Below are 18,632 nucleotides of genomic sequence, written 5' to 3' on the forward strand. Positions count from 1 at the left end.
GAGGGTGCGGCGGTATCCAGCGGGGCACGCTCTGAGGGCGGCGTTAATGGTGTGGGGCGGTGCTGCCGGAGCGGTCGCGTCCCGGGGTGGTGGTGTAGTGTTGACGCAGTGAGCGTGCCGAGGTGAGTACAGGCGACGCGACGCCTCGGGCAGGCGGCGATGTGCGAGCGTCAACGGTGGTGGCGAGCTTGCGTGCGGGTGGCGAGGCGATGCGACGCTTCGGGCTGGCGGCGACCTTCGCAGGCGGTGCTGTGCTGAGGTCGCCGGTGCTGTGCGCGTGTGGCTCGGCACGGCCGTGAGTGCGGACGGCCGGCGTCGCGGCTCGGTGCGCCGAGGCCGCGTGCGTGCGCGCGGGCGCACTGGCAGGCCAGGGCGGCGCGCGTGTACGCGGGTGAGCGAGCGCGCGGGCTGCGGGGAGTGGCCGGGAGTGTGGCGAGGTCAGGGAGTAGGGTGGCGTGCGAGGGGCAGGGAGCAAGGCGAGGGGCGTGGGGTGTGCACGCGGGCGGCGGCGTGGCACGGCTGCGCAGCTGGCGTCGCGGCTAGCGTGGGCACGCACGCGTGCGCGGGGTGCGGCGCGTGCGCACGGGCGTAGGCGGTGGCGAGCTGCTGCTGCTGCGCGGGTGGGCGAGGGGGCCGCGGGGCGCTTGGTGCGGTGGCCCAGGGGCGTGCGCGCGTGGAGAAGAAGGACAGCCGGGCCGGGCGTGCTTCGGGGCAGGCGGCCGGTGGCGGGGTGCGGGTCAGAGGGGGCGCGCAGGCAGGTGGTGGCCGAGCGGCGTTCTGGGGCCGGCGGGCGCGTACCGCGCGCGCGTGCGCGCGTGGGGTTGGCGGCCGGGCGGCGTGCGCGCGGCCGAGCGGCTGCAGGGCAGGGGGCGAGGAGGGGCCAGGCCGGTGCGCGCGCGGTGGTGGGGGGGCGGTGCTCTGCAGCGCGCGGGAAGGAGGGAGTAGAAGGGAGAGAAGAAAAAAAGAAAAGGAGGAAAAGAAAAAGGAAGAGGGGAAAAGAAAGGGAGAAAAGAGGAGAGAAAATGGAAAAAGAAGGAAAGGGAAAGAAAAGGAGAGAGCGAGTGCGCGCCGGCGACGACCGCGGCCGCGGTCGGCCACACGCGGCGTCGGTTGCGCGTGCGCGGGCCAAGGGTAGGTGGGGCACGCGCGGCGCTAGCGGCCAAGCGGCGCCCGGGTGCATGCAGCAGGGCGGGGGAGAGAGAGAAAGAGAGATTCGCGGCGAAGATCGCGACGGGCGGTGAGGAAAAAGAGAGAGAGTGCAAGGTACGGTCGGCGAAAAAGAAAGGTGGAATCGATGAATGGAATCGGGAGCTGGGAATCGGGTGTTCGGGACAGAGAAAAGATTTTCGGGATTTAGGGTTCAGGTTTTTAGGAGGTTCTCGAGCTCAACGACGAAAAAGAGTTTTGAAAAAAAAAATTAGCGTGTGATTTATTTGGTGAATTTTTCGGGTCGTTACAGCCGAGTGTCGCCAACAAAGCACTCGGCAAACCGCTCCACCCCGAATGGAGCTGTGCCGGCCATGAGTTTTGCCGAGTGTCCAACGTTAGACACTCGGCAAATACTCTTCTTTGCCGAGTGCTACATTGTGACACTCGGCAAATATTTAACAAAACTTTTTCTTCCACCTTTCAGACTTTTGTGTCTTTTCCCACACGATAAGATTCACTACATATTAAAATTTCATATATTTTTCCTAATGTTTTCTATATTTGCTCATTTTTTTCATTAAAAGACTATTCTTCGAAAAAATCAAAGTTGTACTGCATGTTTTTGGAATAATGTACTATAATGAATGGAAAATTGATATTCATATTACTGAGTCAAATTGGATTCACTGTCGAAGATTTGAAAGAAAAAGTCGAATATCTTGTACATAAAATATGACCATGAACATATGGCTGAATAGATTTTAAATTCTATATAAAGCAAATGAAGTATGAAGATCATGAGATTTGTCATGATACCATGATATCATATGTGGAGAGTGTGACAAAAAACTGAGAAGGTTTTGCAAAAGTTTTGACATATGTAGGTTACGAAATGAGACATCTCCGAAGAAGTTCCATAGACAGGAGAGGATTCATTAAGATTTTGAGTAACAATGATGATCGAATTGGAGTTTGAATTCAAAATTTTTTGTATAGGCAATAGACAAGATGGAATGTTCGATGTTAAATTTTGGATATTTTTAGAATCTGTTTGATAATTTTAAATTTTTTTTACAACTACACTATGAATTTGATGTAATTTGAATTTGAACTAATACTACATGAAATAATGAAATTTTCTTTCGTTCACGCATCAGTTTGAACTATTCAGTGAATTTGAAAAGGCATTTTAATGGAAAAGTCGAACAAATTTACTCAAACACATATTCTATTAGAATAATTAGTTGAAATAAAATTAATTTGAGATATATGTATGCATGAAAACATGGTTTGCCGAGTGTCTGGGTGACAGCACTCGGCAAACAGTGCTTCTTTGCCGAGTGTCTGGCCCACAGCACTCGGCAAACCGTGCTTCTTTGCCGAGTGTCTGGCCGTTACGACACTCGGCAAAGTCTCTGTCACCGTTTCGCTCACGTTACACCTACTTTATTTTGCCGAGGGTCGTCTGGGCACTCGGCAAAGTGTTTGCCGAGTGCCCAATGAAAAAACACTCGGCAAACACTTTTTTGCCGAGTAAACAGTAGCCGAGTAACGTATGCTGAGTGTGACACTCGGCAAAGGCTTTGCTGAGTGTTTTTTGCCCAGTGTCTGGGACACTCGGCAAACAAGAGATATCCGGTAGTCATGAGCTTCATGTCCAGTCGAAGGCGTTGAGAACAACCTGGCCGTCTGCTCGCCGACGCCTAGCTAGCCGTCCCCCTTCAGCCCCCTGCCGGCTCCCAGCTCACGGCCCGAGTTTTCCTCACAGATGCTGCCGCCGGTGCCGTGGCACGGAGGAGCTGCGCGCCTGCAGCCTTGAGTCCATGATACGGCGACGGGCCTTGTACATTACAGACAGGTGGCGGAGGCTGCGTGGACTAGGGCCATCCGGCGGCAGAGGGAGTAGAGCAGACGCGTCGGAGAGGCCCGTCCGCCACCCGCGGAGTAAAAATTGTAGGTAAACGGGTAGGCTACGCTAGCACCACTACCGCATATACCCAAGACGCTTGCGAGTAGAAGATCGTAGATCGTTACCACTAGACGCGCAGCGCAGCGGAAGAAGTCGCGCGTCGATGTAGAGGTAGTAGTCGATCACGTCCCACGAACCGAGCTCCTCGTACTTGATCCCAGCATCCGATCAGTGCAGCAGTCACAGCAACGCCTCCACGGAGTCCACACGTACGGGGATGAAACGCCGGGCGTCGGTGTGATAGCACCGCACGCACGGCAAGGGCGGCGGCCGAGAGAGAGAGGGAGGGGCGGCGGCTAGGGAGGTGACGCAGCTCAGGGTTTCGCCCCCTAGCCCCTCCCTCGTATATATAGGGCGTACTAATGGGCTTCTATCTCATAGACCCATTAGTAACCCTAATCCCTCTTGGATCAATATCCTTTTGGGCCTTTAAACCATATTGTGATGATGGGGTCTTGGGCATATCACCAACAATCTCCCACTTGCACTAGAGACAATCATACATGCAAGCTTTCCAACATTCCAAACCCCTTAAGTGTGTGACCCGTTAGGTTCATGTCTAGGTGGTCGTGATCGGAAATCATTTCCGAATCACAAGTCAATAGCGGCACCTAGCAGGGCATAGTGACTCACAAATACACATAAAGATCATATCGGCCGAACCTTAGATATACTCATACACCGATCCCTTTGCCACACGATACCAGTCAAGCTCAAAGCGAGATGCGTGCCACCTTTGTGATAGCTCGACCATTCTCTCGATCTAATAGTGGATTCTATTCATAACTAACCTTTAGTCATCATGATTAACTCTTTAATCACTTTGGCATGGTCATGCACTTTCAAATCCAACTATCTCGAGGGGCCCAGAGATATCTCTCCCGTTATCTAGGAGGGGCAAATTCCATCTTGATCCGCTCACATCCCATTCCATGTTTCATGACACACCTGTAAGCTACTTTTGTAACTACCCAGTCACGAAGTAGCGTTTAGTAGCCCCAAGATGCACCACTATATACAGTGAGAAACAATGGCGATCTCAGGTCTAAGGATCCAGTAGGTATAACACTCAAGAACAACTGATGGCACATACAAAATAACAATCCCAACATTATCTTGGAGTGGGTCAATCCAACACCATGTTCACCAACATATGTCCACATCATTAATCCGATATCTCCATATCCATGATCCGTGAAACATGATCATCAATTAATGCATGTGCTAGTCTCAACGTCGTTGTTGTCCCACACAACGACATAAACTAGGGATAATTTAGAATCATATCATTGTCAACAAAGAGTTTCACGAACAAGTCACATACTTGATAATCAATGTAAAAAATAATCATCCATGGAGCAAATAACAATTATTTATCATTACATAAACATACTCATGACACAAAAATCTCCCACGCACACTAGAATTACTGATGCAAGTATCTAATACCCATAGATCTCATGTGCGCCTCATGCTTTGGTTGTGGGAGAGGTTTCGTCAACGGATCAGCAACGTTTGAATCCGTGTGCACCTTGCAAACCTTCACATCACCTCTTTCAACAAAGTTACGGATGAGGTGATACTTCCGCAGTATATGTCTGGACTTCTTAGTTGTTCTAGGCTCCTTTGCTAGTGCAACGGCACCACTATTATCACAATAGAGGTCCACTGGACTGGACGCACTAGGAACAACACTCAAGTTAGAAACAAACTTTCTGATCCAAACAGCTTCTTTTGCAGCTTCGGAAGCTGCAATATACTCGGCCTCTGTCGTCGAATCAGCCACCGTATTTTGCTTGGAACTCTTCCAGCTCACTGCCCCACCATTGAGGCAGAAAACAAAACCGGATTGCGATTTGGAGTCATCTTTGTCTGTTTGAAAACTAGCATCGGTGTAACCCTTTACAAGGAGCTCATCTTCGCCTCCAAATATTAGGAACATGTCCTTAGTTCTTCTCAAGTACTTAAGGATACTCTTTACAATTGTCCAGTGAGCTTCACCGAAATCTGACTGATACCTGCTCGTAACACTTAGAGCAAAGGAAACATCTGGGCGCGTGCAAAGCATAGCATACATGATCGACCCTATGGCTGAAGCATAAGGAATCGTACTCATCCTCTTTTGCTCATCAGGTGTCGTAGCACATTGACTCTTGCTTAGAGTAATGCCATGTGACATTGGCAAGAAACCTTTCTTGGAATCTTGCATATTGAACCAATTCAATATCTTGTCAATGTACGTGTCTTGGCTTAATCCAATTAGCCTTTTTGATCTATCTCTATAGATCCTAATACCCAGAATATAAGCCGCCTCTCCTAAATCCTTCATCGAAAAACTCTTTTTCAATGAGGTTTTAACGGCTTCAAGCATTGGAATATCATTTCCGATCAGTAATATGTCATCCACATATAGGACCAGAAACACAAGTGCGCTCCCACTAGCCTTTTTGTAAACACAAGGCTCATCTTCATTCTTGATGAAGCCAAACCCTTTAACTACTTCATCAAAACGAATATTCCAACTCCGAGATGATTGCTTCAATCCATAGATGGACCTCTGAAGCTTACATATTTTCCCAGCATTTTTAGGATCGACAAAACCTTCAGGCTGTGTCATATACACATCCTCACTTAGATGTCCATTAAGGAAAGCGGTTTTGACATCCATTTGCCATATCTCATAGTCATAATATGCGGCAATTGCTAGGAGAATCCGAACAGACTTTAGCATTGCGACGGGCGAAAAGGTTTCCTCATAGTCAACACCTTGAATTTGTCAGAAACCTTTCGCCACCAATCGTGCCTTATAGATGTGAACATTTCCATCCATGTCTAATTTTTTCTTAAAAATCCACTTACAGTCGACAGGTCTCACACTGTCAATTTGATCGACCAAGTTCCAAACTTGATTATCATGTATGGATTTTAACTCGGATTCCATGGCTTCAAGCCATTTGTCGGAGTCGGGTCCCATCATTGCTTCTTTGTAGGTCAAGGGCTCATCATTTTCCATCAATAATACGTGGCGCTCCTCCGTAATAAGGAGGTTGAGCTTGTCAGTAGCGCGACGTACCCTTATAGACCTTCGTGGGGCTGGTGCCTCAACTACGGGTAGTGCAACATCTTGCACATCGCGTGGATGTTCAGTGGTTGCTGAAACAGTTTCGGGTGTTTCCTGAATTTCTTCAAGTTGCACCTTGCTCCCACTAAATCCTTTTGAGAGAAACTCCTTTTCTAAGAAAACACCATTGCGAGCGACAAACACTTTGCCTTCCGCCTTATTGTAAAAATAATATCCTTTGGTTTCCCTCGGATACCCCACAAAAAAGCATTTGTCTGACTTTGGAGTGAGCTTATCTGACATCAAACGTTTGACATAAGCCTCACATCCCCAAACTTTGAGAAAAGATAATCCGGGACGCTTCCCAGTCCATATCTCATATGGTGTCTTCTCAACAGACTTACTTGGAACCCTATTCAGTGTGAACGCAGCAGTTTCAAGAGCATAACCCCAAAATGACAATGGAAGATCAGCTTGGCTCATCATGGACCTAACCATTTCCAACATGGTTCGGTTCCTCCGTTCGGATACCCCATTCCATTGATGCGTTCCGGGCGGAGTTAGCTGCGGAATAATTCCACATTGCTTTAAATGATCACCAAATTCAAGGCTCAAATATTCTCCTCCACGATCAGATCGCAGAAATTTAATTGTCTTACCTAATTGATTTTGTACTTCATTCTGAAATTCTTTGAACTTTTCAAACGATTCAGACTTGTGCCTCATTAAGTAGATATAGCCATATCTATTAAAATCATCAGTGAAAGTAATAAAGTACTGAAAACCACCTCTGGCTATTGAGCTCATTGGTCCACATACATCGGTATGTACAAGTTCCAACAAGTCACTCGCCCTATCACTCTGACCAGTGAAAGGCGCTTTGGTCATCTTTCCAAGCAAACAAGACTCACATGTGTCAAATGATTCAAAAACAAATGAGCTTAACAATCCATCTTTATGGAGTTGTTCAATGCGCTTCTCATTTATATGACCTAAGCGACAATGCCAAATAAAAGTGGGATTCAAATCATTTGGTCTAAGCCTCTTAGTATTAATGTTACAGACAGATTTATCCTCAAGATCAAGAACATATAATCCATTCACCAATAGACAATGAGCATAAAAAATACCATTGCAAAAAATAGAACAACGTTTGTTCTCTATTACAATCTTAAAATCACCAACTTCTTCCAAACATGAAGAAGAAACAATGTTCTTGCTCAAAGCAGGAATGCAATAATAATTATTTAATTCCAAAACTAATCCGGATGGTAGAGACAAGTGGTAGGTGCCGACCGCCAACACCGCAACCTTTGCGCCATTGCCGACACGAACGTCCAACTCGCCTCTTGCAAATCTTCTAGTCTCACTTAGACCCTGCAACGATTTGCAAGTGTGAATCATCGATCCAGTATCAAATACCCATGATTCACTAGAAGATAATGCAATATTTATTTCTATAACATTTATACCTGAAGTGGAAGTCTCACTTCCCTTCTTCTTCTTCTTTTCTTCCAAGTACTTCTTGCATTTTCTAGACCAATGTCCCTTTTCATGACAGTGGAAGCATTCATCCTCAGAAGTAGGGCCAGATTTGGCCTTAGGTGCTGGCTTTAGCTTAGAGCCCGAGGTCCAACGCTTCCTCTTTTTTTCCCCTTCTGAATCATCATCACATGATTGGGATTCTTCTTAATGCTCTCCTCTGCTGTCTTTAGCATCCCATGCAACTCAATATTTTATCCAAGCTATTCATCTGAAAGTTCATGATAAAATGCTCATAGCTCGCCGGGAGCGACTGGAGAATAACATCAGTAGCCAAGTCTTGGTGAAGTTCAGAACCAAGTCTGTCCAAAGTCTCAATGTAACCAATCATTTTGATCACATGAGGACTGACCGGGCTACCTTCTGCCAGCTTGCACGCAAACAAGGACTTTGAGATATTGAACCTCTCAGTCCTGGCTTGGTTCTGAAACATCCCACGTAGCCCCTCGATCATGGTATGAGCATCCGCATGCTCATACTGCTTCTGCAGATCAGGGAACATGGTGGCGAGCATCAGACAGCTGACATCAAGTGAGTCATTGCAGTGCTTCTCATAAGCTCTGCGATCAGCAGCAGTTGCATTGTCAGGGAGATCATCAGCATATGGCTGCTCAAGAACATACTCTTTTTTCTCTTGCCTGAGAACAATTCTCAGGTTGCGGTACCAATCAATAAAGTTTGTTCCATTCAACTTTTCTTTCTCAAGAACAGAACGCAAATTAAAAGCGGAATTGTTACTGGCAGACATGATCTACAACATTAAAGTAAAGCAAGATTTCAGCACTAAGTTTATGTAAAGACTTTCATTAACTGATTTAACAAAAGACAACCTACTATATCAAAGTCATCTTCCCTCTAATGACATATAGTGGTTCAAGATCCATAATCACTAAAATTCTAGTGAGCTTTAGCATCACGGCTAGAAAAGTAGTGATACAGGTAAGTAACAAATTACTAATCACATCTCTATGCGATTCTTGTTTGTTGGGTGGCATCCAATGCCCCGGCCCCAACCCTATGCCTTAAAGCCCAAAACTGTTTTGATAGCTTTGCTGAGTAAACCAATACTATGCTTGTGAATGTCCGACATCCACCCTATACAAAAGTGATAGCTGAGGGTACTCTACTTTGGTAAACCTATCACACAACGATCAAAATTTATAGATGCAGCTATTGGTAAAAGGCATCAAAAACTCCACATTTTCTGAGGGAAGCTATTCTATCATGATTAAAGCATCCACCATATGTAAAAGCATGAAAGAATAGTATGACAGAAAAATAAACATCACAGGCATATAATCATATTATATTGTGAATAGTATGGCCTCTTGCATCACAATGGGCTCCATCGCCATGGCTCCAAGGTGACCTCCATTGCCATCCGTCCTGTCTTGTGGTGATCATCATCGCCATCATGATTGAAGCCTCCATGAAAAGATACTAAGCTACTACATCTAATAGCTAGTGAAATAATTACATGAGGATTCAAACATCACAAGTCGACACGCAGGTCGTTATACAATAATGGTGCAACCTCAACCCGGTTGTGTTAACTTGCGACACGCAGGCCGCACAAATCATCACATACATCATCACATGACATTGAGGCCATACCATTCACATCACACCCTGCAAAAACAAGTTAGGCGTACGACGTGTTCTACCAAAGTAGCGCTTGGGAAGCCGCTACAGCGAGAAAGCAACGGCGGCCGCTACCTCACGGAATTACACAGATCGCATCTATGGAATCCCTATGAAAATCTCATCAGAGTGATCGCATCACCTCAAATCCGAGCCATTCATAATGCCTCAATTTTCACTAGGTCAATCACCTTGACCATGCAAACTTTGCACTTGAGAAGACTGCATCTACACATGACCTCGATCTGTTGGTTCAATCTGCTGACTATGCACACAGTTAGTCCCGATGGTGATTCCAGCCGGTAGGGACATGTCGTATGCATAACAGAGAAAGAACACAAACTAATCTTTTGTCACATGCCGCGCAATCAACTTGCTCCAGTTTTAACCCCTTATGACCAATAGATCTAATCAAACCGTGCAAAAGTAATAGATCCAATCTACTACAACAACATATCACCTATATGCAAAAGATCCAGACAAAAAACTACGCAAGATGGCTCTGGTACCACTGTAGGTAAACGGGTAGGCTACGCTAGCACCACTACCGCATATACCCAAGACGCTTGCGAGTAGAAGATCATAGATCGTTACCACTAGACGCGCAGCGCAGCGGAAGAAGTCGCGCGTCGATATAGAGGAAGTAGTCGATCACGTCCCACGAACCGAGCTCCTCGTACTTGATCCCAGCAGCCGATCAGCGCAGCAGTCGCAGCAGCGCCTCCACGGAGTCCACACGTACGGGGGAAACGCCGGGCGTCGGTGTGCTAGCACCGCACGCACGGCAAGGGCGGCGGCCGAGAGAGAGGGAGGGGCGGCGGCTAGGGAGGTGGCGTAGCTCAGGGTTTCGCCCCCTAGCCCCTCCCTCGTATATATAGGGCGTACTAATGGGCTTCTATCTCATAGGCCCATTAGTAACCCTAATCCCTCTTGGATCAATATCCTTTTGGGCCTTTAAACCGTATTGTGATGATGGGCTCTTGGGCATATCACCAACAAAAATGGGTCCGATGCTAGAAGGTAAAATAGACAAAATCGTTTCTAAACTCTTGCTAAAGAGATAAGTTCGTCCTTATACTTTTATTCGGACTAATTTAGTCTTCCAACTATCAAACCTGAGTTAAGTTGCATTCTTCATTCAAACTGCAGATCACGCCGTCAGCAATGCCATCAAAACATCTAACGCCCAATAGGAAAAGACTTGCTTGCCCTTCCCTTCTTCCCGCGTTTCTCCCGCCGTTAAAAGAAAAAGCAAGAAAGAACCCCTCCCCGCGCAGGCTGCGGCACCTCCTTCGTTCACTCACGTAGGACTGAAGCCATTACACATTAGCAGTTCATAAAACAAATATCTTGTGATCAAATAAAAGCCATTACTTTAAGAAAAAAAGTCACGTAAGACCACTATGAATCGAAAGTCGCTACATGTCTCATGTTCAAAGTACCAGACAATAAAATACATGTCTCATGTTTAAAGTACTAGATAATAAAACACACGTCTCATGGAAGGAAAGGGCAAATGGGGTCTTTTCGTATTGGGTGTCAGATGTTTTGACGGTGTTGAATCTCCAGTTTGGACGAATGATGTAACTGGACCCGAGTCTGATAGGTGAAGGATTAAATTGGTTCAAACAAAAATATAGCGACAAATTTGACCCTTCGTCAAAAGTATAGGAATGAGTTTGCCCAAACAACACAATTAGTTTAGGAACGATTTTGCCTAAACAATACAATTTCTCCCGATCCTTACGACAAGGCTCGAAGAACGAAGATTGAGCTCAAGCCGTGCAAAATGGGGAAGCCAAGTTCAGGTTCAGTTCCTCATGGTCATGGCGCAGGCGGCGTGCCCGAGTCGGCGAGTCCACTCGAGTGGGCCCTTGACCTGGTTGACCACCGCGGGACCCCGCCTCGGCTCCCGGCCCGGAGCGGCGCTGCGTCCTGCGGAACAAGCAGTGGAGTGGAGGGAGGCCACCGAATCGAATCCGTCTCCAGCGAGCCGCTACCAGCACATCGTGGTACGACCTGGCACCTCAGTCAGATTCAGTCACGTCCTCGGCTCCTCGCGGCCTGGCGTCCCGCCGCGTGCGGCCGCATTTGCCTGACCCTGACGTGCCTCCGCTCCGAGCCCCTGAGGGCGACCACGCCGTGACCGTGAGGGGACGCGACGAGGCGAGGCGGCATCATCACGGCCTACCGCTTAGCCCCTACCCCGAGCGCGCGGGGGCGACGTCACGTACCCTGGCCTCTTTCCCCGGACCCCGCGCCGCCGCGCGTGCTTCCAGCCCGGCTCGAGCGTAGCGTACGTGCGTGGCTCCGAGCGAAGCGTGCGCGCGCGGATTCAGCAACCCAATATTCTATAGCACTCTCGCTGTTCTTTTAACAATCTTTTTTGTTTAGACCTGTGGACATAATGTTCCATTGAGAATGTGATGAATACATAAGCTTAGTGCTTAGTGCACGTTGAGATAAAACCATACCACTAACCCTGGTTATTCCTAAACCTTGTACTTGTACAGTCGTTAAAAAAGGTGAAGCGCAATGAGAATTCAAAAGCAACTAAATTCTTAGAGGAATGAAATATTTCACTTAAACTAGTAAAATAAAAAACGTGCTCAGACACGGTCGCGAAAAAAAACTAGCAAAACATATGTAATATTTGTAAAGTCCTTTTTCGATTGCTTATCCTCCTAATTTTGACAACTAATTTGTTAGTTACCTGTCTACGACCGAGTATTTTTTGGATACCTTTGGTCAAACTAGTTGCGTAGTGTTATAAATACGTAGTAACGTTACAAAAAATAGGATGTACGACAATTTAATACGTAGCAAAGAGTTGCGAGACACCCGTCACATCTGACCTGTAAGTTTGTCGACATCCGGTGATGACTGGTGAATGCATAATAGCATTGAAGGGGGCTGATCTTTTCTTCAACCACTATCTCTCTTCAGTTTTCTTTTTTTTTTCTGCACCTCTTCTTCTTCACCTTCCCCATATTTCCATTGATGCATACAGCTATAGGGGCTGCAGCCCACCCCCCGCCTGTCGACATACTAATATCCTCTTATCCTGTCTTCCTTAAGTTTTGACCAAGAGCAACAGCAAATATCTCTCTCTCTCTCTCTCCGTATTTTATACTTTCTGTTGCAAACTTGCAAAAACACTTTATTATTTGTTGTTCGAAAAAACACCATTTTTGAATTGTGACATAATCTCTTCGTCCCAAAATAAATGCAATTCTAGAGTTCAAAATTTGTCCCACAAAAAATATTAGCTTTGATCCATCTATTATAAAAAAAGACAAGCCAGTTTTCGGAAAATTATCATAAAAAACAACTATCTCATTCACTCACCACAAAAGACAAATGTTATTTTGTTAATTTTACATCTACCATTGGTTTGTGTATTTGGTCCTAGAATTGTATTTATTTTGAGACGGAGGAAGTATCGTTTTCTCGTTGCGTTTGCCATGCCAATTCAAATCAGAGATTCAAACCCGAGGCCGGGCCGCAGCACAAGGGGTGCTGTTCGAACTCGTAAACACACGGAGGGACACCGGACTGCGCAGTCGCCGCCAAAAACCTCCCAGCACAGCTGCACAGCATGTGCGGAAGACCCGGCCCCACCGCTGGCAGAGGACATCCCAGCACCTACCCAACCCAACCACGGCACCACCCCGCCCGTCCCCCCCCCCCCCCCCCCCCCTCCTCATCTTTCCATTCCACTGCTTCTTCTCATCTTCTGTCTGGTTCCACACAGCCTCAAGACCAGCGGAGAAGCGCCGGCCCCCTGCCCCATCATTGTCACCCCTGCGCCTATAAATATCCGACCGTCCCCTCCCCGCCGCCTTTCCTCCGGCTCTTCGCCACTTATTCCGCGAGCGCCCCGCCGCTCTCTACCCCCGGCACCACGTTTGTTTCTCTCCTCTTCTCTTCCCCCGCCGAGGGGGCGGGCGAGAGAGAAAACCCACCAGGCTGGGTCTGAGGCTCAGTCTGATCCTGCCATGTCGCCGCCGACGAGCGGCGCCGTCTCGCTCGCCTACGGGCCGGCGATGGGGGCGGGAGGCCTGCAGGACCCGCTGCTCCTCCCCTTCGACGACGGCTTCACGGACGAGGGCCTCCTTGGCGCCGACGCCTCTCTCCTTGGCGGGGCTGCCGCCGACCAGACGCTCCTCCTGCTGCCCTTGTGCCCCGGGGCGAACGGCTTCGGCGGCAGTGGCTCCGCCTCCGCCGAGGGTTTCGGAGTCCAGGCGGCGCCGGCTTCACGTGCCGTCATGACCACCGTCGCCGCCGCCGCGGCGAACGCCGGATCCTTCCCGCTAGCGCCCCAGCCTGCACCCGCGCCGGTCTCGTGGGGGGTCGCGACCGCCGCCGCCGCCGGATCCTTCTCGATCGCGCCACAGCCTGCTCCCGCGCCGGTTTCGTGGGAGGTCGCGACCGCCGACGCCGCCGCGGACGGTGGGTCCCCCGCACCCGCACCCGCGCCCGCGCCGCCGTCCCCTGCGCTGCCGCTGGTGCACACCGGCGGCCGGACCTCCATCTACCGCGGGGTGACCAGGTACGTGAGCGTGCGCGGTGATCGCCCGCCGATGCGCTTAGCGCGAGTAAGCGTGATTAGGGTGTGATTAAGGATGTCACCTGACTAACCGCCGCCGCACGTGTGGGGCCAGGCACAGGTGGACGGGGCGATACGAGGCGCACCTCTGGGACAACACGTGCAGGAAGGAAGGCCAGAAGCGCAAGGGCCGCCAAGGTAATTAACCCAACCCTGGGCCATGTTTGGATGAGGGCTGAAAATGTTTGAGAAATGTTTTGAGGAAAAAATTTTGGTACTTTGACCACCAATTAAGGGTATTAAATAAAGTCTAATTACAAAATTAACTCCACAACTATGGTACTGTAGCAGTTGCTCTAACTAATGAGGCCTTTGACCGTAGGATTAGTGAATAATTGAGCGCGGTCACTGTAGCATCACTGTAGCCAATCATGATGAATTTGAGTCATTAGATTAGATTCGTCTCGAAAAGTTACACTCATCTCTGAAAAGATTTTGCAAATAGACTTTATTTAGTACTCCATGCGGACATTCGTCTTCTTGTGAAATTGTGATTAGACTTGTAACCAAACATGGCCCTGCATAGCTCGAGTAAATCCTCTTTTTTGGAAGTGGGGCGGCGATTACCGCGGGTGTGGCCGGGGCTGGGTGGGACCCATGGTGCAGAAGCAGGGTGGTGCTAGGACGGGACGGGACGCCGGGACGGGGTTTCCCTCGTTCTGCCGAGCGGATCTTTTGTGTACGGGGCGAAGAGGATTTGGATGGGACGCCGCCGTTTCAGGAAAGGGGTGAAGTGACGAGCATCTCTGCGTGGCAAAAACCATGATTACCAGGGAGACCGGACCACACTCACCCTGCTCGCCCCAGTTCCCGGATTCTCTGCGGAGCCGGGGCCTGCCCTTTTGAGACTTTGACCGTGCAGTAGATCACTAGCCACTAGTACTAGGTAGTCTGTGTGTCTCCTGTGGCTAACGTCGCCGCTACACCGGCTTGATTACGGTTTATCTTGGAATGCTATCGGTTAATCTCGTGGCGTGGTAAGTAACCTGCCGTTGTGGGCGATCGAGTACGGGTGCCAGTTCAGTTGGCTCCGGTCAGAGATGCAGCAGCGTACCCAGCTTTTGCTTTTTCCACTTTCTTGTTTTTTTGGCTCATGCACCAGGCGTCTATGGCTGGATCGGTTAGTTTCTTTCTTTATTGGATAAAGGTTAGTTTCTTTCTTCGACGCCAAGTTTCCCATTTTGTTTTGGTCTGCCGTACGTCGTCTGGGTTTTGAATTTGCAAATGCCTGGACTCATGCAAGTTGCAACGCTAGCCAGAGCATCAACATACCAGGGACGCCCTTAGTGACGTGTTTTTTCAGTTGGTGTTCAGCCGTTCAGGGAGGCTTTGTCCTTGTTAGATGTACATGAGCAGGTTTTCTTGTGGTTTTCACCTGCTGTACGTTGGGAGGTTTTTAATATTTGAATTTGGAGGTGTCTGGGCATTTTGTAACGGTAGTAGTAGCTAGAGTGCTGCTAACAGCTCAGCGATGCTGCAGTGACGTTTTTTCCCCCTTTCAGTTAAGGGCTGTTTTCTTGTATGGTTGTTGATCTTCGTTAGGAAAGTTTGTCCCTTGGGCCTTGGCTGATAGGCATGTACAAGTACCTAGCTTGAGCATCATGTACTGCAACTGTTCTAGATAGCTTAAGGGTTCACGTAAGCGTAATGCTGGTAAGCTGGTTCCTATTGGTGAAAAATTTGTTTTGGAGATGGATAGAGGGCTTGTACTTGATTGCTGAATTGCCCGTGAACCTAGATGATGGCAACGAATTCAATCGGTATATACTTGAACTAGCAAACCCAACCCGCCACTGCACATCCGCGTTTGGTAGTGGTGGCTACTAGCTGCATGCATATAGGATGCTACAGGCCAGTCGACAGTTCATTTGTCGTTCAGTCTTGGAAAACACGCATTAACACCATGGATGGACTGTGATGTGCAAGTTGGAATGTTGGCATTCAACTCAAGAATCTGGTTGGCCATATATCGTACTATTAGTAATCAGATTACATGCTGGATGCCTTTTGTATTATTATTACCATAATGCAAAAAAGTGGTTGATGACATTGTAGATGATACACATCTTACATTCTCTTGCTTTTAATCAATGCCTACCTGATACACTATCTTTCCTTTTGACTCCTGGGTGGTTCTAAGTTCTAACATGTTGGCTCCTTTGGAAGGAGCGAAACAGAAGATCCTTTGATCACAAACAACGTACCATCACTGAAATGCTTGGGATGGTCTCGAATGAGATCGTGTGTTGGTGTCAGGAGAAATGGCGTCATTTGGAGCCTTTAGTTGTTGGGCTTGGTAGATCATCAGGTCGGGAAATTGTTCAAATGTAACTTTTTGTTAAAAGTAAGTGTAACGGCTGATTCCCCTCTCTGTAATCAGCCGATGTAAATAACTTTTCTTCTATCCTCTTAATGAAAAACGTGCTCAGGCACGTTCGCGAAAAAAAGGATAAGTTTTCTCATTTGCATTCCATGCATGGATGGTACCACTAACGCATTGAATATTTGCTCAATCAGATGCTAAGATTTTTAAAATAAAATTCTTACAAACAAATGAAGGAGTAGTTCATACGTTTTCCTTTGCGCAACTTAGTATCTTTCTCTTCTCCTTTCGTTCTAACTAACTGAGCTTTTCATGTCTACTCTGCTTATGTCCAATCCTGCGACTATATGTGGATTTTCTGCAGTTTACTTGGGTATGAAGAGTTACCTCCTTCCTTTTATTTTTTAAGTGTACCTTCTCAGCATAATGTTATAAGCTGAAAATGTGTGTGGTGCAGGTGGCTATGACAAAGAAGATAAAGCTGCTAGGGCATATGATATTGCTGCTCTGAAGTATTGGGGTGCTAATGCTACTACCAACTTCCCTGTAAGCTCTTCTGTACCTCTTTATTTCTGAACACTTCAGATTTTTCCGCTGACTTGCAGGATAGTTGTGTTTCAATCGATAAATTACGAAGAATCAAACATCCAGGTTCAGTTCAGACATGCACGTAATTGGACATCCTGGTAGTTATTGTCATGAACATATGCCCTTTGTCCTTCAGGCAGGCATTGAAATCCATTATACTGCACGTTCAAGCTTTTCTTAAAAAAAAACAATGTTGTACCATGTACCACAATGTATTTACCATGTACCAAAATTAGATTCCTACAACAGTTTCTTGTTCTGTTTTAAACTCAATTATTCTCCATTTTTGTGCTGCACGAAGAATTTTGTAGATGTACTCGCATCTTTGCTCGTGATATATGACTGAAAAAGGAGTTTTTTATTATTAGAGAGAAAACTACATCAGAGAGATTGAGGATATGCAGAACATGCGTAGGCAAGATGTTGTAGGTTCACTGAGGAGGTATTTTTGTAACTTCATACTACTGCAACCATACGATGTTCATGGCTGTTTGTATATGTACACTTGCAAATTTATGATGTCAATCTGCAGGAACAGCAGTGGGTTTTCTAGAGGTGCATCAATCTACAGGGGAGTAACAAGGTAATTTTCAGTTACAGGAGTTCATCAATTGATCGATGTCTTCATTGCCGGTGATAATCTGCGTCACTCCCTCAATTTGTTTTGTCAGGCACCACCACCATGGACGCTGGCAGGCAAGGATAGGCCGTGTTGCAGGCAACAAGGATCTGTATCTTGGGACTTTTGGTAAGAGCCTGTAATTCTGGCGTCTCCTCGTACCAAGAATATACTGGACGAATTTAGCCTTTCATATCAGAACATAGCATGGAAGTACACTAATGTAGTATATAGGGAGCTATGGTCGCATCTTATTTTTATGAGCTATTGTTCTAGTCATGAATCGTGCATCATCCGGACTAATATGAATCCTGGTCCTTAAAGCAACCGAAGAAGAGGCTGCAGAGGCGTATGACATCGCGGCACTGAAGTTCAGGGGCGAGAACGCCGTCACCAACTTCGAGCCCAGCCGGTACAACCTGCGAGAAATCGCTCAGCGCGACATCCCCATCCTTAGCTCCGGGAGGCGGCTGGATCAGAAGCCAGCTCCAGAGGCACAAGGCCAGGCCGCTCTCAGCGCTCCTTCATTCTCTCAGTCCCAGCAGTCGAGCAACAGCCTGCCGCCGTACTTCCTCCCCAACCTCCACCAGCCGCTGCCGCACCAGCCCCCGCTGGCCCAGCCTCTGCCGATCTACAACTACAGCTCCGGGTTTGGGGATCCCAGCTTCTACTGGCCCTATGGCAACGTGGAGCAGAAGGTGCAGCTTGACAACAAGCTGGAACTCGTGAACGGCCTCCTGCAGCTGGCTAACTCTGCCGCGAACTGACAGGGGTCTCAGAACTCTGATTTGCGTGGGAGCTGCGAGGAACTGATGGTTTGGTTGCGTGACTTGGAGGGTATATTTTGTGGAACTGATAGCCTCAAGATAGGGTCTAACATTCTGTCGTGCCGTTTGTTTCTGTGATTCTGTCCTTTTTTGATGTAGAAAGACATCGAGAATTCCAGACTCCTGTTAAGTTGCCTAAATGCTGTTACCGGTAACAACGCTAGGTCTGTTGTACCCCACCCCACCCCCCGGAATGGCTTGTATTTACCTCTGAAGTGCTAGTTATTAATCAATGCGTTATTTTCGAACATAAGTGCCTAGCTATGAATCTATTCCGTTTTATCTCCATAGTTATGAATCTATG

General features: G+C 47.8%; 1 protein-coding gene across 1 annotated transcript; it reads left to right on the plus strand.

Moving 5' to 3' along the window:
• Positions 1 to 13,231: 13,231 nt before the first annotated feature.
• On the plus strand, positions 13,232 to 18,534 carry LOC120689277 (AP2-like ethylene-responsive transcription factor PLT2). The gene is made up of 8 exons (XM_039971584.1): positions 13,232 to 13,914; positions 14,027 to 14,109; positions 16,659 to 16,667; positions 16,752 to 16,840; positions 17,251 to 17,324; positions 17,415 to 17,465; positions 17,554 to 17,630; positions 17,826 to 18,534. Exons 1-8 carry the CDS (start codon positions 13,361 to 13,363, stop codon positions 18,266 to 18,268), a joined length of 1,380 nt encoding a protein of 459 aa, XP_039827518.1. The 5' UTR covers positions 13,232 to 13,360; the 3' UTR covers positions 18,269 to 18,534.
• The last annotated feature ends 98 nt before the right edge of the window (positions 18,535 to 18,632 follow it).

The sequence above is a fragment of the Panicum virgatum genome, chromosome 9N, assembly GCF_016808335.1.
Source record: "Panicum virgatum strain AP13 chromosome 9N, P.virgatum_v5, whole genome shotgun sequence".
In the NCBI taxonomy this organism is placed as follows: Eukaryota; Viridiplantae; Streptophyta; class Magnoliopsida; order Poales; family Poaceae; genus Panicum; species Panicum virgatum.